Consider the following 10742-nt stretch of genomic DNA (forward strand, 5'->3'; position numbering starts at 1 on the left):
TATAGTTCAACCTAATACATTTACATTAGCATCAAGTTAAGGGCACTTTGATTACTGATGGTTCATTAAAGTGTGGCAATACAGTTCTGCTGATAAATGGTAGAGCAGAATTGATATCCTAGAGGCTGAGGGATGACACACAGCTTATGTAAGCCCCTGGAATTTGTCAACAATGACAGAATTCTTTTTTTTTTTTTTTGCTTAGACAATGAAATTGTCTGCTTTTTAAAAGTTCAGATAGCCGAAGCAATTAATTTGCAAGATAAGAATTTAATGGCTCAACTTCAAGAAACGATGCGTTGTGTATGCCGCTTTGATAACAGGACTTGTAGGAAACTGCTGGCTTCTATTGCCGAGGACTACAGGTAACACACCCAGCCTGTTCCACTTGTACACCTGTTTGAAGCTGCAAGTAATTTCTTTTCAGTTCTTATTTCAGAAATGAATTTAGGCTTACTACAAAGTGCTTGGCTGTGTTTACCTAGATGTAGATTTCCAAGGAACCTATTTGGATATTTAGTCTGGAAATGTGGTTATAAATGAGTAGCTCTTACTAACAGAGAGTACATTTCACTTCAGATTTGCACAAAAGCACCTTTAGTAGAGATGGGGCCGGGATAGTTTGGATATCATTTCCCTTTTTTAGGGGTGATAGAAAAGACTGCTCCCCTGACTCAGGGAAGCAGAGGCAGGAGTAGGCCTCAGAACCGCTGCCCTTTGTCTGTCTGTCCCCTGCTAACAGTTAAGAGAAAAATGTAATTGAGATGCTTAGGAAGTAAAGAAGCTCAGGATGGGGTGCTCTAGTGATTGTTACATTTAGGTAATTGGTAGTATGTTTAATGATCTTGTAGTATGTGAACCTGTATTTTGTTGTTATTTTAGTTTTGTAGCAGTCAATGTCCTGTTAGGTCTGAGGTTCTGCCATTTTGGAGACTGCTCCAATATGAAACAGACCGACGATGAGAAGGGACTTAGTAATGTTTAGTGAGTTAGGGAGCCAAGTGTTCAGCCCAGGGATGATATTCTTCACAAACATGTAGAATGGTTTCTTTCTTCCTTTTTAAAATTGAAGTATAGTTGATTTACTAATGTTATATTAGTTCCAGGCGCACAACATAGTGATTTGGTATTTTTTTAGATTATGCTCCATTTGAAATTGTTATAAAATATTGGTTATATTCCCTGTGCTGTACATTGCGTCCTTGCACCTGGTTTTGTTTCTCGTGCCGGCAGCATTAGTCCTCAGGACAGTTGTCTGTGGCCTGACCTACTAATTCGTAAAACCAAAGTCTCTGAAGTAATTTTTTTGTTTAAAGAAAAATTAAGACTCTTAGTCACCAAAGAAAGAGTGTACTGTTTCTGTTTGATGTCCTTCAAAGCGTATTTCCTTTTAGGAAAAGGGCCCCCTATATTGCTTACCTCACTCGCTGCCGGCAAGGACTGCAGACCACACAGGCTCACCTGGAAAGGCTGCTGCAGAGGGTTCTGCGGGACAAAGAGGTGGCCAATAGATACTTCACCACTGTCTGTGTGAGGTTGCTGCTTGAGAGCAAAGAAAAGAAGATCAGGGAATTCATTCAAGGTAACTAAAGGCCTTTGGGCTGAGCAGCTATTCAGCTGTAAGTTACTGGGAAGATCTGGAAATTTCTGTTTTGCTACTTCTTTGAGTGTCTGTGTGTCAAAGAGCAGTTTCTTAAATTCCCAGTTGCTTCTTAATAATTAAACCTTTGAGGTCAAACCAATAAATTTCATTTTTATCCTAGATTGAATATCTATAGTTTATTTAAAAATTGGGAAAATTAGTAAAGTTTTGGATCCACATATTTTTTCTCATTTTTTTTTAAAGAACAAAGCATATCTTTTTATAACAAATCTCTTTTTCTGAAACATTGACTTATCTCTTACATTTCTCCTGTTTTTAATGATTTGGCTGCATTTTCTCCTGAAATAAACCATGCCCAGATACTTCTGGCTTTAAGAGTACAGTAATGTCTGCATAGCTAGTGAGTAAAATGACTTCCTATTTAAAATTATTCAAATACTGTATGTTAAAAATTACTATTTTGCATTGGAGACTTTCAGAAACTCACAGCAGCTGATGATAAAACTGCTCAGGTGGGAGATTTTCTGCAGTTCCTTTATGGTGCGATGGCCCAGGACGTCATATGGCAGAACGCGAGTGAAGAGCAGCTCCAGGACGCTCAGCTGGCCATTGAGCGGAGTGTGATGAATCGGATCTTCAAGCTTGCTTTCTACCCTAATCAGGACGGGGACATACTCCGTGACCAGTAAGTGCTTCTGTGTTTAACGTGCCTGTGTTGGACTACCTAGGGATCTATGAGCCAGCTCCATATTTTAGACAATAAAACATGAGACTTAGTATCTGATAGTAAAAAAAAAAATACATTACCTCCTTTCCCCCATCAGAGTTACAAGATCAGACAGAATGACAGTGCTATTTCCAGAGATGTGGGGAATCGGGATGGAGGTTGTGTAAATTGGCATGGCCTTTTTGGAAGGCACTGCCGTTTACTCTACCTCAGCTGTTCCTCCCTTCTTTTCTTCTACCTACGCTTCATCCTTCACATCCTAACTCAGACATCACTTCCTCAGGGAAACCTTTCCAGGCCTCTCTGACTAGGTTAAATGCCCTGTCAGGGCTCCCTCAGGCCTGTGTACCTTCCTTTAGCACTTGCCACAGGTGCAGTTACACATTTGTTAGAGCCATGATTTCTCAGCCTGGCACTGCTGACACTTTGGGCCACGTAATTCTTTGAAATGAAAGGCCGTCGTGTGCGTTGCAGGATGTTCAGCAGTGTTCCTGGCCTCTGCATGCTGGAGGCCAGTAGTACGCTACCAGGCGCGAGAACCAGAAGTGCCTCCAGATGTTGCCAAGGGTCCCTTGGAGGGCGAAAATCGCCCCCTGATCTTGATCACTGGTTTGTGTGATCATCTGATGAATGCTTCTGTCTCCCACTGGAACGTTCCCTCCGTGACAGCAAGAGCATAATGCTTTTATGCATCACTGTGTCACAGCATCAGGCACAGCGGTGACTTCTGGTATTTATTTAGGAATGAAAAGTTCTATATTGGAGAATCAAAAAATTTGGAATTGAATGTATATGAATTGTATCTTAGTAAAGCTATTTTTCAAAGTAATCCTAAAAAGTTAATCTGAAAAAAAAATATCTGGAATGGTAACAGTGCTTATTTTTGGGTAGTGAAACTATGGCTAAGTTAGCGTTTTTATTTTTCCTCTTCTGCATTTTCCTGACCACTGCTTTACGACCCTGTTTATGCCCCAAGCATGTTGAGGTGGCTACTGTGCTCCCAGCAATAACGGTGGCTTACTCTGCCAGCCACTCTCGAGGGTCCGTGTAATAGGACCTCCGAGTGGTCATTGGTGGTTTATGTAAGATTTTTTTCATGGAAATGTTAAGGTACTGCATGTACACTTGAGAGTTCACTTTCCTGTGAGTTGGTTAGGATCCCTCCAGCCTGCCTCTCACTTGATCCTAGTCTCAGGAGGCTTTTTGCCCCACTCCAAGTTTCTGTGCTGAATTTGCCTCATGGGCCCTGTTTTCTCTCCAGAGCACCAGTTTTTGGCCTCCAGAATGGGATAAGGAATGGGGACATTCAAACTGTATTTACTACAAAGAGCATCTTTGAAGCAGGCTATTCCTACCCTCTCCCCTGTGGCATTTCTGCAGGTTTATAGAGGGGAGAGTTAACACTGTGTTCTGGAAAGAACACTAGAAGCCAGGAAAGCCAGGTTTAGCCTCTGCTGCTAACCACGGTGTGGCCTTGGGCAAATTCTTCACCTTTTTAAGTCTAGTTATTTTCATCTATGAAATGAGAAGTTGAATGTTTCTCGGGGCCCCTTCTCCGTCTAAGCATTTGTGACCTTTGGTTCCTGGCTTCTGATCCCTCACTTCCTCTCGGCCTGTCTGCCAATTAGTTTGTCCAAGTAGCTTCTGGGCTATGGGCACCTCTGCTTTCTCCCTCGGAGTGCTGTCCGAGTCCGGGCAAGGAGGGCTTCTCTGCTCTTCTCCCTGCGTCCCCTTGGCTCATGACTCAGCATTTCTAAGCAGATCCTAAAAATGAGATTTTTCTGACAAGACAGAATACTCATGGCTAAGAGAGTCTCAACGGTAATTGTAATGTATATCTAGAAATAAGTCTAAAACGTTTTTTAATGTGTTTTGGAACAAAATCATTTATGACTCTCTGTGTGTCTTATTTTCTGAAATACATATTTACATACTGTTTTTTGGGGTTTTCAGGGTTCTTCATGAACATATTCAGAGATTGTCTAAAGTAGTGACAGCAAATCACAGAGCTCTTCAGATACCAGAGGTAATACAGGGTTGTATAGTGTGGGTGGTATTATTTAATTAAAAATTGCTTGGTATACTATGTGCATGATACCAGTTTTTCAAGGAAGCAGAATGTCATCAGTTATAAAATACCATTTGCACCAGATGTAATTCAGTCTCACTATAAAGTTTAAAAGTTAAGCTTCAGTCTTAAGTGAGAGGGCAGGAGGAATCGCAGTTTGGTTTTACTGAAGAAAGGAGAAGGCAGCAGCCTTACCCTCTGCCACGTGGAGGTTGCTGTGGTCGCTGCCTGTAGTTGCCGTCAGATCCCAGACCTGACTCTGTCTGTGGTCTCCCTTAGGTTTATCTTCGGGAGGCACCGTGGCCATCTGCGCAGTCAGAAATCAGGACAATAAGTGCTTACAAGACCCCCCGGGACAAAGTGCAGTGCATCCTGAGAATGTGCTCCACCATCATGAACCTCCTGAGCCTGGCCAATGAGGACTCCGTCCCAGGAGCGGATGACTTTGTCCCCGTTTTGGTATTTGTGTTGATAAAGGTGGGTCCCTCGCTATTAGAATTGTTTATTTGTCATTCTGAGTAGAGTGGTGCAGTGTTTCACAGAGACTTTGGCCCTTTCACAAGTTTCAAGCTCTGTGTTACCCAGAAAGAAAGTATCTAATGTCAAGTTCTGTTCTGTCCAGAAGTAGGGTTTTCTAGAGAAAGGGTAGGAAGACTAGATTCCTAGAGGAACATTTTCAGCTTTTAAAGCAGTGCATGAAGTTCTTGATTGGAGCTCAGGATATAATCACTGCGTGTGTGAATGAGGGCAAGTTCTCTTCATTGTGTTTTTACCATCTTCTTCCACACTGAATTCTGCACAGTACTTGTCACATAAACTACATTTACCAATCATCTTTCTCTTCTTTTAGCCTCTTATTTTGTAGCTGTAACATATTATTTTTAAAAGTACTGACATCTCTTGTCCTTTTTTGACTTTAAAGTTTCATCATTTAAATGGTTTATTTTGAACATTTTGGTTAAGGGAACCATGAAGTTTGGGTATACACAGCCACCAAGTAACTGCATCACTCGTGTGTTCCAGCCAGCTCAGCTTGTCGATATCTAAAGTATATTTGACATACATCTTACTGATTCTTAGTGTTTGCAGTGTTTTTGCAACCTGAGCTCTTAGCTCAGAGTCAGAACCCGTAGGAAGGCATGTGATCAGCCTTCATCACTCCTCCTGTTGCCCGTTGCCCTGCCCTCTTCCCCAGGTGACGTATTTAGTCCCTGTGCAGAGCCAGTTTAAGCTCGTTACAAGGAACGGGCCTTAGCTTGTCCTCCTAACCTCTTAACACACCTGTGTCCTTTCTCTCCATATGAAGGTAACAAAGCAGGAGATATTCTGTTACCTCTTGTAGCAGAGGACATACTTTCTTTTTTTTTTTCCCCCTTAGCCAATTCTACCTGGACTTACAAACCAAATATAACTCAGTTTACCTACAGCATATTTTTCCTTGTCTAACGTTCTGGAATCCTAGGATGTTGAGTAAATCCACTGGGATTAGTTTAGCCTCTTTAAAGACCAGCAAGGTGAAGAGCTTTGTTAGGATAGAACCCGACTTGCCTTTCCAGTGTACTGTTGCTAATGGTAGTAGCGAGGGTTTACAATTTAGTTCCAAAAAGGATTTGAGGGATTACTTTAAAAGGACCGGTGTCTCTTTTCACAGGAAAACGTGTGAAGATGTTACTGTAAATGACTTTGCAGAGCTGTGTCTCTGAGTAGTTGACTCTCTTTTACTTTTCACTTCTCCAGGCAAATCCTCCCTGCTTGCTGTCCACTGTTCAGTATATCAGTAGCTTCTACGCCAGCTGCCTGTCTGGAGAGGAGTCCTATTGGTGGATGCAGTTCACAGCAGCCGTGGAATTCATTAAAACTATCGATGACCGAAAGTGACCAAGACCAAGGCCCACCAAGGCAGCAGACTGATAGGGGGGCAAACAGATCTCTTAGAAAATGTACCAGCTGCTTTGAAGGCTGAAGATCGTTTTTGTATAATATTGTACAGCATTCAGACATTTTAAAACAGATCTTTACTAAACAGATTAATGAGCTAACAAGCAGGTTCTCTTTCTTTTGGGCTCTTTTCCTTTCTGAGTTGCATATTTTGTTTTCTTGTTCCCACGTAGAGAATAGTATTGCAAAAAGGGACCACATTTTTCAGGTATTTTGAAATACTAAAAAACAAAACAAAATCTCCTAGAAAATCCCTAGATCGCCGTTTATGGATACCCATTCTTTCCTTTCATTAAAAAGAAAGAAGAAGACCAGTACACCTCTTTTAAGATGCCATCTAATCTTATATGCATCTAATGGAAGGGAAATACCAGTTGCACTGAGGATGATAATAGTGGTGACATTAGTGGCATTATCTATAAATACACTCACCTAAATTGAAAAGCTAAGAAGGAAATGTAAATATAATATATATTTATATTTGATGTAATATGGACATCTTCAGATTCTAATAAACAAGGGATATTGCTGATAGTAGGTTGTGATGTACCCTCTTGTGAAATGGTTTCCTTGACAAAATTTAAGCTGAGCTTAAAAGCAAAAGGCAAACAAATACTCAGAAGTATTTATTAAAGTGTAATACAGTTTATTGAACTTTCTAGATGTGGCTTTTATGCACAGGGCTGCCTTTGATGAGGGGTATAAAAATCACTGAGTGAGTCACTGAGCCATTTCTCACCGTGGACGTCTTTGAGCCTGCAGTAGGAGATAGACACCGTCCATCACACACAAAGGAACAGCAGCTGTCTAACACGTTCTTGTGGTACTTCTCATCTGAAATACTAAGTATAGTGTAGAAACCCCGAACAGAACTCCCTACAAACCTTTAATTGTAATATATTTTTGATGGTGATTCACATTGAATGAACAGACCAGAAATTCAGTGAATGTCATTTTTTAAAAAACTAATTTGTATTGTCTGCTCTAGTGATACAAGTTTTACTAGTGATAAACTATTTTAATCAATCATACTATTCTTATGAGAAAAAAATCTATTTTGGCAGGTTTCTGTGCCTTTATTTCCCTCTTCTGAACAAAAGTATGTGTTTCTGTATTTTGGTTTGGTTGTATGTTGATAATTAATCAGGAATGGGTTTTGGTGTCTGAGAAACTGGCCAAGGAGGCACACCAAAGCTTCAAGCACAAGTCTTGGACGTAGGTCATCGCTGTCTGGTTTCACTTTGTATGTTTCCTAAACATGTTTAGTTTCTTTTATAAAACTTGGTCCCATACTTTGAGTTTCTCGTTGCCGGCAGCATCTCCAGGCATTTTTAAGGGAACTGTGACAAACAGTTGAGCAGATGAGTACAGAGGCTGTCTTCTCCCTCTCTCCAGGAACGCTGTGTTTCTCTGTGCCTCAAGAAGCTGGATTTTCTTTATGCCGCGACCTCTTCTCATTCATGTATTTTGAAATACCGAAATAACAAGCTGCTTAGGAGTGTGGGATGTGGTTTCTGCCTTTTAGGGGGAGGTCAAAATTAAACTAGTACAACAAAATGTCCTTTTGAATGTTAGGTCAGGAAATCTGTGTACAGAGTCATGTGCTTCGTGGGCTGTAACTGCCAAGCTTATCTAGGTCTTAGAAGTTAAATTCCATCATAAATACTTTACAAGACAAACTGTCTAACATGATTTCTAAGGCCTAGAGGGAGTTCACATTTTAGTCAATAAATGTTAAATCAATAGCTGACATGGAATTGTTGAAATTCATTGTTTTGGGTTTTAACTTGTAAGTGAACAAGAGATTTTTGCCCCCATGATGGTTACTAAATCTATTCCATGTTATCACTGTGGAAATAAATGTGAAGATGTGGACGTTGCACAGACCTCTTTTCTGTGGAGGAGGAGGTGGTGAGTTTGGGGAGTAGGGCTACAGTGGAGGCAGGGGAGAGGGCTGTGCAATGCTCGAGACGTTGGTGAGAGTAGAACCCAGAGATTTGGCATCAGGGTTAAACGTCTCTGAGGCAGAGGTGGGTGCTTGCTTGACCCAGGTGCTGGCAGAGCAGCACAGCCCAGCAGTTTAAGGTTTAACTGTTTTCCTCTGGAAACCTGTCAGGGGTAAAGACTACTTCAGCATTAACCATCACTGGTTTAATTTCATGACAGATTTTATTGCAGTGTTGATTTCTGAGTTTAGGAATTGGTAACTGTCTGCGTGGCAGTGGTGGGGTGTGAGATAGGGAGTAATTTGATCTTGAGGAATAGTTGTTCTTCAAGTGTTTCTTACTACATTTCCTCCCAGTACTTTTCGTGAAGGATTAGTGGAAAAGCATGAAGTCACACATAGGAAACATTCGGTAGCCACCAATTATTACATGGAATTTACAAGGATAATGAGTGGTAAATGGGGAGACAGTGGTTCAGTTCACTGAAATCTTGTAGAATTAACTTACCTAATGAAAAATCAGTTTATACTTTGTATTAATACTCTGCTTCTGGAGACAGTTAAGTAATAGAAATACAGATTGAAGATTGTCTTTCCTTGCAAAATAATTATTTTTTAAACCATTTTGTTTTCTTTCTCCACTTTAGGTCAAATCTCAGCCACAGTTACTGGTTTCGTCTGCTTTTTCTTTTTAAAAACCTGCTTCTGAAAGCCTTTTTCATACAGATATTAAATCTCTGTGAGAGGACTAGGCTTTGTGAAGGATCGAAAATAGATGTGGATGTGATGCATGCATGGTTTTTCTTTCCCTGTTGTGTCCTGGAAGCCTTTGTTTCATGTAGACTCTTGACACACATGTTCCTGAGGTGCATGAGCAAGAGAACAAAAACCCACCCCAGGCAGTCACAAGGCCACGTTTTGGCCACGGGAAGCTGTAGCCGACTGTACCGGCCGATGCACTGTTTTCCTGTTGCCTGCTGTGGGGATTCCAGTTTGGGCCAAGTGAAGGTCAACATTGTGAAGTTTGCACCGTTCCTTTCTCTGATGTGAGTGGGTGTGAAAAAGGAAAATCGGATCACACTTGCTCAAAATCATTTGTGGATCACACAGAAGTGATAGAAACATTAGTGGAATTCGCTTCCTCCATTTGTGTGTCCTAGAATTTCTCTTCTCCATTCTGGCTTTATTTCTTAAGGAAAAGTCTGTCCTCTTTTTAGTTCTTTTAACTCTAGTGAGTTTATCCTGTACGTAATTGCCATACTTGGGGGGGGGGCGGTGAGAATCAGAAACAATCTTCTTGAAACTCAAAGAATTTTTAGCAAGTAGATTATCAGTAATGAGACATTTCAGATATTTTGAATGCCAGAATGCTTGAGAACGTTGCCAAATTAATAATCATTTAATATACTTTAGAATGTAGGTTACCCAAGGAGTAAGTTGACCTGGAATAGCTTTATTACTCTTAAGAATACTTGGAGAAAGGAAAATACAGTTTGCGTCAATGTCAGGGTTGGTGTGGTTGAGCTATGGAGTCACCACAGAGCTGCGTGTCCCACAGGCCTGCGCTCAGCAAAGGGTAAATTCACAAGAGAGGAAGTCCTCTACACTTGGTTAACAGCAGACAGTGTGGGTGGGGCCACACGCCTTAAGAATTCACCTCTGCTGAGTTGATACTCTGTCTCGTCTACCATATTCTTGTGCTTCACCTGTATTAAAAAGCTTTGTACTGCCTCTCCTCTTGAAACTGATAAAACCTTATATAAGCCTCAGTTAATGAGCTTGCACAATCTTGTATATGTACAGGGAACCCCTCCTGTCTCCTAATGTGATTACTAATGTATGATATCATTCTGTAAAATTGATTAAAAGGGAGAGCAGTTGAATTCATTGGGTTTTATGTTTCCATCATCTATTTTGTATTCGGAAGCATTTCTGAAAATTTATTTGACTTCTCAGATATTGCTACTGTCCATGAATTCACACATAATCTTTTTCATCTGAGCATCCAAGGGTATTTGTGAAGTGCAGTACAGGAAGGAATTAGAATCATCCAGCAATTACTAACGAGATGGTGAACATTTATCGTTTCAACACAGTTCCTGTCTGAACCCTTTATTTGGTAGCTATTCATCAGCCTCAGTTTTGAGAGCAGAAGTCCTAATCACGGTTTTCACTGAAGATTTTATTAATCTTTTCAGCTGAGGGGAGTTTCTATTTGACAAGGAGCCCTTGTTGCAGAGGCAAGCTCACTCCACTCGCTGGTGGAAAAGTGCTTTCCCCGCATTGACTGCACTTCATTTAGAAGGAGACATTTAAAAATTGGATTAGGGCTCAGTTTTCATTCAGTCTGCTCAGTATGAAAATTAATGCTGTGACTTGCCTAGAACTGAAAATAGAATTCAACTTTTCTTGCCAATTTGGAATTACCTGTTACCTGAACTCCTGTAAAATTTGTGCCCAC

At 40.8% G+C, this 10742-nt stretch overlaps 1 protein-coding gene across 5 annotated transcripts in view; it reads left to right on the forward strand.

The window, feature by feature from the left end:
* Positions 1-10168, forward strand: part of GAPVD1 (GTPase activating protein and VPS9 domains 1) — a 61444-nt gene extending 51276 nt beyond the window's left edge. For all 5 annotated transcript variants that reach the window (XM_031450455.2, XM_031450456.2, XM_031450458.2 and 2 more), the window contains 6 exons: positions 206-365; positions 1395-1582; positions 2075-2288; positions 4284-4356; positions 4678-4875; positions 6136-10168. In XM_031450455.2, coding sequence (XP_031306315.1) covers positions 206-365; positions 1395-1582; positions 2075-2288; positions 4284-4356; positions 4678-4875; positions 6136-6276 — 974 coding nt within the window. In that variant the 3' untranslated portion in view covers positions 6277-10168. The remainder of the gene's footprint in view (positions 1-205; positions 366-1394; positions 1583-2074; positions 2289-4283; positions 4357-4677; positions 4876-6135) is intronic.
* The last annotated feature ends 574 nt before the right edge of the window (positions 10169-10742 follow it).

The sequence above is a fragment of the Camelus dromedarius genome, chromosome 10 (assembly GCF_036321535.1).
Source record: "Camelus dromedarius isolate mCamDro1 chromosome 10, mCamDro1.pat, whole genome shotgun sequence".
NCBI lineage: Eukaryota > Metazoa > Chordata > Mammalia > Artiodactyla > Camelidae > Camelus > Camelus dromedarius.